The following is a 16,388-nucleotide window of genomic DNA, read 5'->3' on the forward strand; positions in this document are numbered from 1 at the left end:
GGGCCATAAAATTCCTGTTTATGTAAAAAAATAAAAAATAAAAATAAAAAAAAATACAAGAATAAATTATTAATTTCAAAATAAAGGCCAGTCTACATTAGCAGGACATGTTAAAAGATCAGTAAATTGCTAATTTGTTTTTATGAAATTATTTTACCTCAAAATTATACATATGATCGTGCTTTATTAATTTCTTTGACATGACCCAGAGCTGTGGGAAGTGTGGGGTGAAGTGGAGGCTGTAAAAGTATTCATGTTACAATCAAGTCATATTTTTGAGGTTGATGTATATTTTACCCCAGTAGCACATGGTTTGGAAATATTTCTAACATAAATAACTGTATAGTTTTTAAATAAAGAATTTGTTTATATGTACATATATTAATTTTAAAACCCAAATTGGCACCTGTGGCAGCTCTCGTGTACTACTGCTTCTAATTAAAATACACAAGGCACTACAGGAAACAGGCTTTTATTTTTTTTATTTTGCAAAAAACAGACAATCGAAAAACAAAACAAAAATCAGCAGCGCTTTAAACACTGCTATGTGTGTGTGTTTCTTCGTTCATGGCTGCAGTTCGTAGCCCAGCGGGTCGACTCCTCGGTCCAACAGAGCGAGAGACGACTCCCTCAGTTTCTGCAGAAACCTCCTCAGCTCCTCCTTAGAAAACACCTGAGAGCAAGCAAAGAGGAACAAAGAGTTAAAACAAAGAAACAGAAACCAGGAATTTCTACAAACTTGAGTTTCACGTTCCAGTACAGCTGATGTGAATATGATCTATCAACTCCGAGTATGTTCACCCCAAGTTAAGTCTGTCCGTAAGTAGGGAAAGAAAATCTTCATCATAAATGGACCTCCAATACCACGATTCACCATGGCAACGGGTCGTTTTAGAGGAATATTGAATATTACCCCATATTTACCCCACTTTAATTTTCATCAGCTGAAGATGGAATCCTAATTTTATTTTTGATTTTAAATGTAAATAATCAGCTGTAACCCAAGAGGGACAAAACTAAATAAATACAAGTAAGAATACTGGCACACTCCGGTAAATGCGCCTTAGGCATAAATTTGTAAATCCCACATTGCCTCGTTTTCCAGTTAGTCAGCTGTGAGACATTTTTCCATCACTGACTAAGTACAACACGATCAATGACTGATCATTGAGATCACTGATCAGTGTGATCTGTAGCTTTGCACAGATCTGTTTGTTTCTCAGTCATGTAAATATTTTAGAGGCACAGACAATCTGAAAGCGGCATCACTGTCCAATAATGTCTCTGTCCACATATACTGACGAATGATTATAAAAGTGTGCATGTTAAACACATCTCCATGGGATTCCAGTGCTTGTAAAATCATCTGATGGCCTTGTTCTGGGCTTGGACAGCGACTTCATGAATGAGAAAATAAAACTGAATGTCAGTCAGGCGGTTCAGGTGTAGCAGGAGGGGTGGAGTCAGAGAAAAAGATCCTGCTGAAGAAAACCTGTCTGCTCCCATGGTAATTGACTCAGAGTTGAAGTCAACTCTCTTTCTGGAACAAAAAAAAGTTTCCTTTCAACTCAGGATTAACAAACTCAGTTGATAGCTAAACCTGCTTCCTGGAGTAATACCCTGACAAAGAAAACATAAGTTAACAGTCGGAAGTTCATGCAGGCTTCAGTTACCTGGTAGAGGCAGTGCTGGTCAGACGAGATGATGTCAGCGAGCCGCAGCGCCTCCTGGTGTCTCGAGGAGCTCTGCAGCACGCTGAGCAGCAGCAAGCTAAGGCGTGGAAGACACAGAGAGCGCAAAGCTGCCATTTGGTGGCTGCGCTCTGAGTCTGGCTCCGAATCCTGAAAACACAACCAACCAAATATTAAATTACCACATGGTCATGTTATGAATGTAGCTGATGCTCCTCAATTAATCTTTTAGAGTTTGTGTGTGGTGATTTAAGCAGTAACCTGTCTGTTGTCGACCATCCAGCCTCCGTCCACGAACAGCAGAACATTGTAGATTCTCTCTTTCACATCTTCCGTCAAAGCATCCAGACGGCAGGACCAGGCAGACAGTGAGGCCTGAAAAACCAGACAATGCACATGTGGAACATCTGCAGCGGTAAAGTTTTTATTTTTAAACACTGATGCCATAACTAAATAAAAAATAAATTAAAAAAAAAAAAAACCTGGTACTCCTTTTCCCTCATCTCATTGGCTACCCTCTCAGTGAATTTGGCCTCGGGTGCCGGTGCCGGCTTCTGTGGGGCTGAACTGCTGTGTCTGAACCAGTCAGTGAACGCCTCGTGGGCCTCCTGCAGGACCATCAAAGCACACATTCAGTCCAATACATCTCAGTGAACTGGGTTATAAAAACAACATGAAGAGAGGTGTTGCTAACAGACCAGATAGGCTCTGATGCACAGGTGCTCTCTGATGGCATTCTCGTCCTCAGCAGGAAGCGGCGTGGTCTGACTGATTCCTGACCACTGGGAGCAGATCTCCCTCATCGAGTCTTCCGGGACTTTAGAGAACACCGCCTTGGCTGCGTCATGTTTCTGCAGAGCTAAGGCACGACAGACGAAGGAAGTCAGCTGACCACTAAATCGCAATTTAATTGGAACAAACAAAACCATCAATAAATAAACAGCTAAAAGAAAAAAGTACCCAAAAAATTCCTCATGATGGCATTTGACTGCTTCAGGGACTCAGCTCGGTGGGCAGGGTCATACAGGAGCCAATCAATGACATCAATCTTCCTTTGGTCCTCCTATCAGAGCACAACATCACTGCAGCCATGTTTACATGAACAAAACATCTTCAGCCTGATGAACACTTGGATTAGAAGATCACTGTTCATATGGACCCTAAATTAACTGGTCTGATCAAGACGTGCTTGAACAGAAAACATCATTCAGACTCGTCAAACGGAAACAGACGTTGTTGCAGCTGTGTGAATTTCTCCTGTTATCTCTCTGAACTTCATACTATTGTTTCTGCTTGTGTTTGATATAGGCCAGCTCCAAACAAACTGCCATAAAATACATAATCCCTAAAGGGAATTATGTAAGTATTCTATTTCTGAAAAGTGGAGATACGGCGCATCAATGACTCAGCAGACTTGTGTATATGGAATAATATTTATGTCAGAAGTTCGATGCAAGAAAAAAAAAAAAAAAAACCTTAGCAAATTAAATAATTTCAAGGGTGCAGGTATTCATTGCAGAGTCACTCTCTCGCAGGTAACTTTCTGTGAAAACTCAGTCGAGTCGAGCGGGAAGGATTCAGATCCAAGAGCAGAATTACCTGCAAGAGCGTGAAGCTCTCATAACAGTCAAACCACACACTCTCCAGACATGGTGCGTGATGGCTGCTGAATTTAATTGTGCAAGTGGCCCTAAATATCTTTTCCCGTTTCCACACATTTCACCAACACTGGAACATTCTGCATACCTCTGCTAAATAAGGCAGTTTACCTTTAAGATGTTCCACATATAAAAATTTTATGTAGTTTTTAAAGGTTTAAACCAAAGTTGTGACACATGGCTTAATACGGTGGTTCTTAAACTTTTTGCTAGCCCCCCCCTTTTTTTTTCTTTTTTAAATATACACAAGAAAATCCCCGACACAAGCACATCCTCCAACCACACACATAACAGAAAAACAAACCATCATTATGGTGTAATTACTTTAAGTACAGTTGTTTGTTGATTTTTTTTTGTTTTTTTACTGTGTAATACTATTCAACACTACTATCAATACATTTTTCAAAAAATGTCTCTGTGCAAAATGGGTTTAAAAACAAACAGCTGTGGGATACTGTTTGTTATTTTAACCGGGGGAACAAATTGTGGCAGGATCAGCCTGATATTATTTGTATCCCACTGTAACTTTCCTGTATAAAGAGATAACATCGCCAAAATTTCATTATAAGAAGTGTTTGTGAACTAAAAATCAAGAATGTGGGATACTGTTTGTCCGTGATTTGGACAGCCCAGTGCATGCTCCTAAAGCAGGGGAAACAAATGCAGGTGCAGGTGAAGCCAAAGGCAAGCTATGCGTCACCATATTTTCTAGTCTTTGGCTTGAAAGGAAGTTGGTTTGGAAACATATGTGGCAAAGGTTCGTTCATCTTCTGCTTTGCATTTGTGTGGAAGCCCCATCAAAACCCTGTCCATTATGCTAGCCGTGTCCAAGCATTCTTTTTGTTTTAAATTTATACTGCCCCCCCTATGCAATGGCTCTGCGCTCCCCCTACTTTAGGAAACACTGCCCTAATATATTCCCACACGTGTGCAAAGTTACATTCGTTATAATTTAGACAAATTACTGGAATGACCTCATAAGAGAAATTAAATCCAAAGTGAACACTTTGGTCGTTACCTTCGTAGTTCCCGTCTCCAGCGTCTGGCTATGGTGCGTGAACTCTGTGTCGTCTGTCTCTCTCACAGTCTCCACCACCAGCTTGGTTACGGCAGAAACATCCAGACCTATGCACACACATGGTCAGTTTTCTTTCAGTGATAAAGGGTCTGCTCTTACTGACCTCAGTGTGTGTCTGTCTCACCAGCTTCAATGGCGAGCTGCAGGCAGCGGGGGCGGAGTTCCGGCTGGGTGACGGTCTCCAGGAACGCAGCATATTGAGAGATTGCAAGGTCGGCGGGAAGCTGGCCGACGTAGCTTGCCACAAGGTCTGTCTGCTGATCTTGGATCAGAAGGGAGACGTACGCCTTCACCACATCAATGCACACCTCCTCCTAGAGGCGAGAGGCGGGAACACGACATTTAAAAATGTGAACCCGTAAACAAACTGATTATCCTCGATGTGAACGCCTCATTCACATGAGCTGGTATTGAAGTTCTGCTGCGGCTCCAGATTTGTATCCTGAATTTTTTAGGATTTGGGGAGAGTTTGAGGAATTTGGGGGGTTATAAAAAAACAAAACAAAACATAAAGCCCATTTGTTGGACTCCACAGTGTTCCTCACACCCAATCAGCTCAATTCTTTACACTCAAAATTCAAAATTTGTATTAAAAAAAAAAAAAAAAAAAAAAGGCTGGAAACATGACCAAAAATGAAAAAGTGATTCACTGTTTGCAGTTTTGTTGATTAATTATTTATTCTTTGAGAGTTTGTCAGCTCTGTCTTCTTTACTTTAGGCAAGAAGCTGAAAGATACATTTAAAAGTAGGGCTGCTCAATTAATCGAATTTTAATCACGATTACGATCTGGGCTTTCAACGATCATTAAAAATGACTGAGCCGATTATTAGCCCCTCCCTCATTTATCCGCGACACCTTAAAGGCCGGTCCGTGAAAATATTGTCGGGCATAAACCGGTCCGTGGCGCAAAAAAGGTTGGAGACCGCTGATTAAGAGGACCCGAGGGAAGCTCGGAAAGCTAAGCAGAAGTTATTTGGAGAGGAGAGTGACTGCCGTTGGTTGAAAAGAGAGTTTAAAAAAAAAAAAAAACTTCAGTGGTGTTGCACACTATTTTATTTATTTTTTTTAAAGTCATTGTTAACCCTTTAAAGCCGGTCAGAGCAGCACGCTCCGTTTTGCGTAACTATTTTTAAATCCCTGTAGAACCTGAACCGTGTAAGCTAGCGCAATAATTTGTTTTGCATATGAAACCGGAGGAGTTGTACTTACATCTTATGCCATCAGCTTGTCCTCGGTCACGGTCTCGTTCCACATAAAGCTTTGCAAAAATTGCATAAAAAGCGCTTGCAGGAACAAAAACATAATATTCCAGAAACACGCTTTGCCGTTCCTATCAGCTGTTCGTAACACTTCCCACAGTGAAATGATGCACATGCTGTTTTCTTTGCAAATTTGCATCATAGGATTGTTTTTTGTTTTTCCTGCAGTGTATAAAAATTGCTGTATCTCCAAAATAAAACTATGAAGACACTCAAAATAAATTTCCTGTTGTTGTAAACTATTTTTTGCAACTTTATTGTATTTAAAGTTTTGAGGGATAAACCTCTTAAATTTCTCCAAGTAGAAATATATGTAAACAAAACAAAAGCAATTTTCAATTTTTTTTGTAGTTTATTGCACTTTTTTGCAATTTATGTAATTACTATGGACTTAATGCATACATATTATTAAAATATGGGCTATAACAGTTGTATTGATGTATAGCAACTTGAAATGCTCCCACAAATGGCACTACAGCATGTAAAAAAAATAATATAAGCTCTGGTGGACTTGGTTCTATAGTAGGTCTTAAAGGGTTAAATAAATATCGTCAAATAATCGTGATCTCAATTTCAGTGAAAATAATCGTGATTATCATTTTTGCCATAATCGAGCAGCCCTATTTAAAAGTGAGGTTAAAGTTACATTACATCAGATCCAATCAGCTCTCAGTATCTATAAATTAAATACAGGCTAAAGCGAAAAATTTCTCATAAAATGACCAGTAAGAACCTTTAACGTGAATTTTACCTTTAGTGCCAAACCCAAGGAGCGGAAGAACAGCACAAGGTGAGTCATGAAGCGCAGCAGGTGCGAGGGGAGGGGTTTAGATGCAGTTAGCCAATCGGAAAACTCCTCCAACAGGCCTGAATGAGACACAAACAAAGGGGTTCATGAGAAACTGGAGCTTACATGTTTGATGCGACCCATCGGGTCAGAGCTGGTCTTACCATCCAGGTCCCCCAGGATGACAAACTTCTGGATGACATGATAATGCTCTCTCGTCTCCTCCAGCACCCTCTGCGCACAGAAAAATAAACAAACAAACAAACAAACACTGGTTTACTGTGCTGTGCAATTTCAATATGTCCCACCAATCACATTCAGTTAGAACCGGTTTTACCTTCGACTCAGATGCTTGAAGCTCCTCAAACACTTTCTCCATGGTCCAGCTGCAAGAGGAGGCAGTAGATCAGAGACGAAGCAGTTTTTTTTTTTTGTTTTTTTTTTATTCTGTGTGTGTCGTACTTGGCCTCCAGGTACTCCCGTGGTAACGTCTCCACCTCATGATGAGCCATACCCGAAGACATGAGATCCTTCTCAACCAGTGAGTCTACCATCACTCGGAAATACGCCCACACGCAGTCCTCCCACGATTCGCACACTGCCAGCAGCTAACACGCAAACACACACACACAGTCAGGTCTGCCATTATCTAAGATTCGACTTACCGTAAACACAGAGGTGACTCTGAGCTGCTGATTTCTGATTAACACAGAAACTGGTTATATTACCGGTTTGAGGTTCCCACTCAGGCTGGCATAGATCGCCCTCTCATATCTGTTTAACTGCTCCTAAAACACACATTTTATTTTGCTTTATTCTTCTCATTTTCAAGCTTGACTGAACACAAGCTCAGCCTTCTTATTTCTCACACATTTGGTAATGCATGACGTACCTCCTCGGCCATTCTCCAGCAGCAGGCCTTCCATATCCCTCTTTGTGGGTTTCCTTCAACTGGCTGCAACTCGATACCACCTGCAGAGAGAAGAGGACAAATAGACAGTCATTCAGAGAAGGATCGTACAGGTATACTTTGTATTTAAAAAGGTGGGAAAAGTCCCAGAAATTCCTTTAATTAGGGTCCTGTTGCGTTTCCTTATTTCTTGTCATAAATGCTGTTACAATGGTGGATGTACATATTAAACATGGATACAGTTAATGATCACTGTGAGCAGCAAGCCCAGGCTTCAGGAATTGTAATTATCATGGTGGTTCCTCTTCCTTTCTCCAATTAAAGCAGGTGTGTCAAATTTAAGTTTCTTCAGACCTCCCCAATGGCCATTCACACTACACCAAAGTTATTAAGCAATAGGTAAATAACTAAATGGCATAAAGACAGAAAGATGTTATTTCACCATCTACCACAGATTTTTTTTTTTAAAACAACTTGTACACACACACACACACACACACACACACACACACACACACACACACACACACTCAGCCTCCTAGTAGACACCCCTGTTATCATCAATTTTAAACTCCTAGGTCACCTTGCTCCTCAGGTATCACATTTAGAAGATTTTTAAAAAACTGGACCTTTGACCTTGAAGTCAAGGTCACTGAGATTCAAACCAGTCTGAGATTTTTGGTAGAAGCCCCTATTAATTTGAGCTCTATATCACTTCGTTCTCGAGTTGTTGCACTCACTCAGCAGGGTGATGTCACCACTCCATCAGCCTTTCAGAGCCGAGGGGCAAAAAGGGCTATTTCTGTGAATTACAAGATTTCTGCTTTATGCATACAGGTCAGTCTGGGGAATAAGCTTCCTGAACTTCAAATAGTAATTTTACATTGTTTTTCCTTACAGATTATTCCCAATTAATCTCTGTCATGCTGACAGATTCCGCTCTTTCATACAGCAGCATTTCTGTGTCATTATGTTGAAAAACAGAAAGGCTCAGATTTCTTACAGAATTTCTCTCATTGCTTTGGATGGCTGAGCACAGATATTTAAACTTAAGTAACATCACTCCTTGTGCTCGTTACTTTGGGGCCAGACAGTACCTGAGGTCATGTTGGGGTCATGGTAGAGTTTCCAGCCTTCCAGAGTTGCTGCTCTCCAGGCCTGACCACAGCGTTTGCACAACCGTTGAGCCTGAAAAAACACAAAGACAAACCGCTGAAGAAATGAACAGCAAATGAAACTTCACAGCATCCACCAGAGACCATCAAAACTTTTCATTATGTGCTCCAAGCTCCTCTCAGCTTTCCTGTCCTTATGGTGCACCTAAGAGATAGGATAATCTTACCTGAGACATCATGGAGGATCTCCCAAAGCACCAGCACGACACCAATAAAGTGCACTATTAAATTATCTGCCTCTGATTACCCTGAAGCCACCGGGCTTTACAGCTTTCCTGGTGGAAATCCTTCAGAGCTTATATATTTTCTGGATCATAGCAGAGAGAAACACAACTAAAAGCTTGACTTGTTTCAGCTTTTAAAGAAAACACTGAGTGTGTTTTGATTTTTTGTTACCCTGACTGAAGAGGCTGGGATGAGAATTAGAGCGTGAACCTGAGACTACGGTTCCCACTCCGGGTAGCAATGAGATTCAAGACTGGTTTCAGTCTTATATAGCACTAAGTTGAATTTGTCTGGAAGGTGAACTTTAATAAAAACATTCGTTTATTGATGCCCCTCTATCCCCTGCTGTGCGTCTCAATGTCTCTTCACCTCCTCGGTCATCCCCGCTCTAATCAGTGTGAACAGGTTCTTCAGCAGCCGGGCGTCGTCCTCTCTGTCCAGATCAGCCAGGGGGCGCTGCTGCCGGAGGGGGGCATCTGGGTCCTAAACACACAAACGTTATGAACACATTCAGAAACATAGGGGACAAAGAAATTATGTGATTATGTTTGCAGTAACAGGCCTCACCAGCTCAGTGACCAGAGGGACTGTGAAGGTGGTGCCGCTCTTCCTTCTCATCTTCAGTGCGTGGAGAGTATTCTCCCTAAAACACAAATACCCCACCGAAGACTTTAATGCACATAACAATGTGGGCTTTATGCTTTCATAAATAAACAAAGGGGCTCACCAGCACACATTTTTGGCGTAGTATTCGATGTTATCAGAGAAATCTCCAATCTGATCCTTGGCAATGCTCTCCAGCCAATCAACAACCAGCTGCAACACAGCAACCACCAGGGAAACAATTAGCCTTACAATCAGCTCATTAGATCACAGGAAATATAGAGTCCAGATACCATCAAGATCAAAAGACTTTACCAAAATTTCCACGCTTATTCATTCACAAAACCATGATGACACTGACTGTCCGATTAGTGGCATTCAGTCTCTTGACTAGGGCTGGGCGATATATCGAGTTTTTTAAAAAATATCAATATATTTTCATACGAGATATAAGATGTGACAATATCGTTTATATCGATATAGTCTATGTTACGTTATAATTATACTTATGGAGCCGCAGGTTTGCCTCTCTCTCGTCCACTTTTGTCTCTACGCAACGTTACTCGGCCTCGCCTCTCCTTCACTGAACACAACTCCCCCTCCCCCATAGCTTCACCTGCAGGCAATGACAAGATGAAAGCGGAAATAGCGAGTTAACTCGGATCTCCCCGTGCGTGGGGCTGGACGGTGTCAACGTGTTAGCGAGCTAACCGCGCTAACGACATGCAGCCCGGAGGGGCTGCACGGCCTAAAATCCTTTCATTTTCTCAAAATCGACAGTGCGCCTTATGTATGAATTTTGGTTGTGCTTACTGACCGCGAACCGATTTTATGTGGTACACAGCGCTCAGCAATCTGTCAAAAATGTTTTAATATGACTTTGCTAAGCTACGGAGCTGCACCGCTTGATAGATTGTCGGAGGATTACGGCTACCGAGGAGGAGCCTCGCGGAGTGATACGTACAGTGTGTGTATAAGGACCACAAATGGCACCTGTTCAGAGACGTGGTGCAGCTGTGAAATCTGTCTTTGTTATTACGCTCAGCGTCTATTAGTTTACATTTTGACTGCACAATTGTGAGCTTTTTGTTATGCACAAAAACAAGATTGTTTTCTTTTATTTATGGACCATGATTATTTAATAAATGCTGATAATTTATTTTTGAGTAATTTCTTCATGTACATCTACGCTGTATGTAAATAAAAGTGCCCGTGTGACAGCTGGGACACAGTGTGACTATAAATCTCTTTTTGCTCTTAACTTTAAACTTTAAAAAAAAAAAAAATATCGAGATATATATCTTATATCGCCATCCAGCTAAAAAAAAATATCGAGATATGAATTTTGGGTCATATCGCCCAGCCCTACTCTTGACTCACATTTCTGGATCGACTCGGCTCAGCTGGAACACCGGCTGAGTAGGTTACTAAAAAAAAAAAAAAAAAAAAAACACTACCCAGTACCAGGTAATACCACCTAATGGAAAACCCTAAAAACCAAGATTTGAGCTGAGCCGAGCAGGTACTCGTGGGAAAGGGCTTCTTATGAATTAAAACAAATAAAGTAAACCACAACCACCAATACTAAAGATCCTAAAGACTTGGTGTTGCTACAATGGAAATGTAAGTACACAGCTTTAATTTCATGTGGTACAGGTTCACTTTAGTTTTGTACAGGAGCACAGGATGGTCGGGTTGAGATCAATAAGCTACACAAGTCCCGAGAGTTGAGATAAACTCATTAATGGTGCAGGCCGGATCCAGAAGGACCCAAGTTAACTCACCATTTTCATCTTTGAATGATTTACTGTTAAAAATCTAACAAAAAGACAGAAATCATGTAACCCTATTGCAGCTAATCCATGATTAAATCTGCCCTGTAGAACAGACACAGACGCAGCCCCACCACACTAACACCGGTGAACATCCAGGGAGTGGACATTGACATAGTGGACTCGTATAGGTACCTGGGTGTTCATTTGAATAATAAACTAGACTGGAGCCACAACACTGATGCTCTTTACAGGAAGGGTCAGAGCAGACTCTACCTGCTGAGGTCATTTGGAGTCCAGGGAGTGCTTTTAAAGACCTATCACTCTGTGGTGGCATCTGTCATTTTTTAGTTTTGTATATTGGAGCATCAGTTTATCAGCAGCTGAGAGGAAGAGGTTGGATAAACGCATTAAGAAGGCCAGCTCTGTTCTGGGATGCACCTGGACCCAGTGCAGGTAGTGGGAGACAAAAGGACTCTGGCCAAAATAACTTCTGTGATGGACAGAGTCTCCCACCCCGTGCATGTAAATGTTGCTGAACTGCAGATCTCCTTCAGTGACAGACTGCTGCATGCTCAATGCACGAAGGAGCGTTTCCGCAGGTCCTTCCTCCCTGCAGCTCTCAAACTGTACAATCAAAACTGCTCCCAGCAAACAGAGGTTTACATCAGCGCTGTAACTTGCACTATTTTATCAATCGATTCACACTTTAACCAGAGTTTGCCTCTTAATTTCATTTAAATTTATTTAATTTAATAACGGTACAGTACTCTGTTTTTGGTAACCATTGTCCTTGATATAAATTGTGTAGGTTTCTGTTCTGTGTCTTGTTTGTATATGTGTCTTTCTTGCTGCTGTTACACCCAAATTTCCCCTTGTGGGACAATTAAAGGATTATTCTATTCTATTCTAGACAACCTGCAAACCCTCATCACTGTAACTCTTTCTTTTGTGCGTGTGTTAGCTACCTGGCTCTGTCGTATGACGGCATCTCTCTGGAAAAGCTGCTCCACTACAACCTTCTCGCTCTCGCTGGGCACCTACAAACACAAACAGGTAATCATTGCAGCTTCCAGAAGACTCAGATTCCTGCTGTGATTGTGTTGTTTACTGAAGCTAGAGCTCTGTAGTTTTAAAAGAGGCCAAAAACAATCCAGAATACGTTACTCACAACCATGTCTGTCATGAGGTCATCCTCCAGCGCCAACTGGACCCGATCTCTACATGAACACATTTGATTGTTGAAAGTTGAGCAGACAGCCAATTAGTTACAGAAAGTGAATCAGTGAATTAGGTACCTGTAGAGCGAGGTGATGAGCCTCCAGGTGCAGTTCTCCTGCTGCAGCAGCCAACGGACGCCAGCTGTTTTACTATTCTGACCCGCTCTGAGCACCACAGACTGCAGCACATCCACCTTAAGGCATGTGACGGAGGACAAGAGAGCATTTAAAATTAGCACAGCACAGCTTTCACACCACATCAAGCAAACTCGCCTACCTTATCCTGGCAGAGCGCCTGATAATCATCCAGCAGCTCAAACACGGCAGAGGAAGAGTGTTTCAGAAAAGCCCCGAGGAACTCTGGGAAAAGACTGGCAGCGGCTTAAAGGAGCAAAAACCGGAGCGTTAGCGGGAACAACAAGACACCTGCAGAGTAACTGGGCATGCTCAGGTGATTTGCTCACCAGCCTCTCCTGGGTCATCCTCCTTTAGGAGAGCTGAGCTGAGGTTCCCCATATCTTCTCTGAAGAAACTCGTGTTCTCCAGACCCGAAACAGGCGACGTGTACATGCTGTTAGTCCAATCACTGTCGTCCAGATTCTACACACACAGAGCATCATTATGGAGTTGGCAATGAGTTCAACATAAATATGATTGTAAGTAATACATCATTAAGTTCAAGCAGAGTTTGACAAAACTGATACACTGAAGGTCTGGAGTATCTGAGCAAGCTAACTGGTCAGCAGCTGGCCTGTTTGGGTTAGTGACGACAGCATTTCCACCAATCACAACTTAACTACCTAAACAAAACCCACACTAATCAATATGTTTTTTCTGCTGTCTGTATTTTCACATTAAAGAAAGTTTGCGACATCACTGACACAAAGACACCATTCTTTGTGTCATGGAAAACAGTGGAAGTGCAAAGAACTCACGTTTTCATTTATTTAACAAAATATATATACATCAATAGAGAAGTGTGTGTGTCTTACCAGACTGCTGAGTGCGTTTCTGGGCGTGTGTGTGTATCGAGGCGTTCGGCCTCCTGGGGCCAAAATGGATGAAACATCTGGAACTCTGGGAGTAACTGAGACAAACAGATGAATGAGAAGAGAGTGGAGATTTAGTCAAATATAAATGCCTCTGATACCTGTAGAGTGAGAGTGAGTGTGTGTCTTACCCGCCTGTCTGAAGAGTGAAGCAGGTGTGTTCCTGAGCAGGGGCCGGGCTGGTGTCACTGTGGAAATGACAGGGCTGCCGCTACCGGGTGATGGGACTGACAGCAACAGTCAGGAAAACAAGCAGCTTCTACTTTATCAATGAACACTGTAGCAAACAGCTCCACACAACAAAACCCCAGATAAATTAAGCACTTCCAGTCTACTTATGCCACCATATTAAACACAGATGCAGGCGGCAATCAGTCAGTTTATTGCATTAGAAAGGTGAAATTTTAAAAAATCCACTTTTTTTTTTAAATTAAAAAAAAAAAAAAAAAAAAAAAAAAAAACGATCAAGAAAGATTGCTGATAATCGTCATCATGATACCCAGAATCTCTTGCTGGGATTTTAGGATTTGTTGCACTTGCTTCATACTACAGATCTTAACCATGACTCAATAATCACAACAATTTCTGCACCATACAATAACACACCAACAGGAGCTCATTTATAATCCAACCCATACACCATGTCCCACCTGGACTGTGTTTATGCATTTGTGTGGAAGCTCCACCAAATGAAGCACTCCAAACCAACCAACATTGATTGAACTAGGTTATAAAGCCCTCCAATTCTGAGACTCCACCATCTAAAATGGACAAGACGGGACAAATCACAGTTTAAATCGTAGGGTTACAGGTTCCTGTTCCCATTTTAGAAAGGTGAATGTACCATAAAGCTTGCAGCTACATTTCCACCTTTCCCCTTTATTAAAAGACCCATCAGCAGCTGCTGGGTTGAGTGGGTTGGTGTAGGGGCTGGACAGGAATCAGGTTAAAGTCTTTCTGCAGCAGGATACAGGCCACTTTCTTCCTCCTCCTGCGGGCAGCAACCGTTACCTCGTCGTCTCGAACCACCGGAGACGGCAGCTCACTCTGAGCCCTGAAGGACAAGATGAAGCACAAGAAAGCACCTTACCTAGAGAATTATAAACATATTAATGTATGTGCAGTTCAGAAGCTTTTACATCACTGAATTTACATCTTTTTTTCTTTCTCTGCTCTCTTTAGGGGTTGCGATATTAGATCATCTCCCTACCCGTCATCCTTTCCCAAAAATTCTCCTCTCCAAGTCCACCTTTACACCATCCGTGAATCTCCAGAGACCATCTTCAACATCCTTTGTCGAATATATGCACCATCCCTCCTCTGCACATGTTCAAACCATCTCAGCCCGAGCTGTCCTTGTATCTAATCCTGTCCATCCTGGTCACTTCAGCTTGACAACCTATTTTTTCAGTGCCACCGTCTCCAAACCATACATTTTGGCAGGTCTCACTAAGATCCTGTAAACCTGCCCTTTCGTGAAGCCATATTGCTTCTTGCTTTTTAATCACCTCACTTCTTAGCTTCAGCATCTCTTTCCCCAGAGCTTCATGGTATGGCTCATCATCTTTATCTCTCTGTAGCTGCCACAGCTCTGGACATCAACCTTGTTCTTGACATTATATGTAAATCTTTAAATTACTAGAAGCAGTCAAAAGAAGACAAAAGACAATTTAATTTTCTAATCACTTGTCAAAGGTTACTGTTAGGTTCAACACAAAAAGCCGTGGCACTTCCCGACGGTTCTCTTTAAAAAACAATTTTAGTCACTGGCTTTAACTGTGCCTAAACTAACAAGAAGCGTCACAGTTCTGTGTGAACCCATGCAATGTAAATAAAACAACTACAGCAAACAATTTTGCCACGATATATATAGCCGAGAGCATATCAAAAGTTAGTACTCATAAAACAACAACATACTGCAATCTTTATAACACTTAACGTAGTTCAGTTATAACCTCGTAAATCTATCTTTACGTAATACTTCCCTAATTGCAGTAGTTCTTCCAAAATACTGGCTGCTAACAGCTCTACTAAACCACTAGTTCTTATTTTATTCACCCTAGAAAGCAGCTCTTGTTACCGACTGTCAACTGTACCAAAACCAGAGCATTTAGCCGGTTAGCATCGCCACTCACTGTGAACGGCAGCATTAGCGCTGTTAGCATTGTTAACGTTAGCTAGCAAAGTTGAAGTCCCTGAATTTAGCACACTCGTGGACTAAATAAAAGGCCAATGGTCTGTAATCACCAGACACATGCCCAACTAACCATACATAAGAGTAAAATGTGTATAACTGCTGAATAACGCTTAAAAATAATGTTTTTACCAGTCCATAGCGGTGAGTTGTCAGTTCCCGCTTCACGAGGTTTAACGGGGCTGCTTCTTCTACATCTTTTCAATTCTCAGCAGACTGCGTCTCTTAATTCACACTGCTGCCCCCACGAGTTGTAATTAGATTGCATCCAGCCTTGTATATGTTTCCACTGGTTTTTTGTAAACTTAAGTATTTTATTAATCATAGAAAAAAAATCTAAATCTGATTACGTCCAAATCTATTGAATCACTAAAAGAGAACCTGTCTGATGTAAGCTAAAAGATCTCAAAGCAACACATAATGCCACGATATAAAGAAATGAATAAGAACCAAAGTCACTGACATCGATCAGTGTAGAAAAGGTTACAAAGATATTTCCAAGTCTTTGGGACTCCAGTGAACCACAGTGACATCTATTATCCACAAAACTTGCAACAGTAGTGAAAATTCCCAGGAGTTGTCAACCAAAAAATCTTCCAAGAGCCCATCAATGACTCATCCAGGAGGTCACAAAAGCCCCTGAACAACATCTAAAGAACTGCAGACCTCACCTTCCCCAGTTAAGTTGAGAGTTTATGATTCAACAATAAGAAAACAGCTGGGCAAAAATGGCGAGTTCCAAGGAGAAAACCACTGACCAAAGACA

At 41.6% G+C, this 16,388-nt stretch overlaps 1 protein-coding gene across 1 annotated transcript; it reads right to left on the minus strand.

The window, feature by feature from the left end:
- Positions 1-456: 456 nt before the first annotated feature.
- LOC145421256 (nuclear pore complex protein Nup107-like) lies at positions 457-15,864 on the minus strand. The gene is made up of 27 exons (XM_080291298.1): positions 15,755-15,864; positions 14,400-14,482; positions 13,560-13,655; positions 13,372-13,466; positions 12,844-12,979; positions 12,657-12,760; positions 12,458-12,573; positions 12,331-12,379; positions 12,128-12,199; positions 9,512-9,600; positions 9,352-9,427; positions 9,154-9,267; positions 8,482-8,572; positions 7,367-7,446; positions 7,203-7,262; positions 6,937-7,082; positions 6,812-6,860; positions 6,639-6,708; positions 6,439-6,554; positions 4,552-4,741; positions 4,368-4,474; positions 2,652-2,754; positions 2,390-2,550; positions 2,174-2,299; positions 1,953-2,066; positions 1,674-1,841; positions 457-673 (listed from the first exon to the last, which is right to left on the minus strand). Exons 1-27 carry the CDS (start codon positions 15,760-15,762, stop codon positions 566-568), a joined length of 2,727 nt encoding a protein of 908 aa, XP_080147424.1. The 5' UTR covers positions 15,763-15,864; the 3' UTR covers positions 457-565.
- Positions 15,865-16,388: the final 524 nt, after the last annotated feature.

Source organism: Astatotilapia calliptera, chromosome 17, assembly GCF_964374335.1.
Source record: "Astatotilapia calliptera chromosome 17, fAstCal68.1, whole genome shotgun sequence".
Taxonomy (NCBI): domain Eukaryota; kingdom Metazoa; phylum Chordata; class Actinopteri; order Cichliformes; family Cichlidae; genus Astatotilapia; species Astatotilapia calliptera.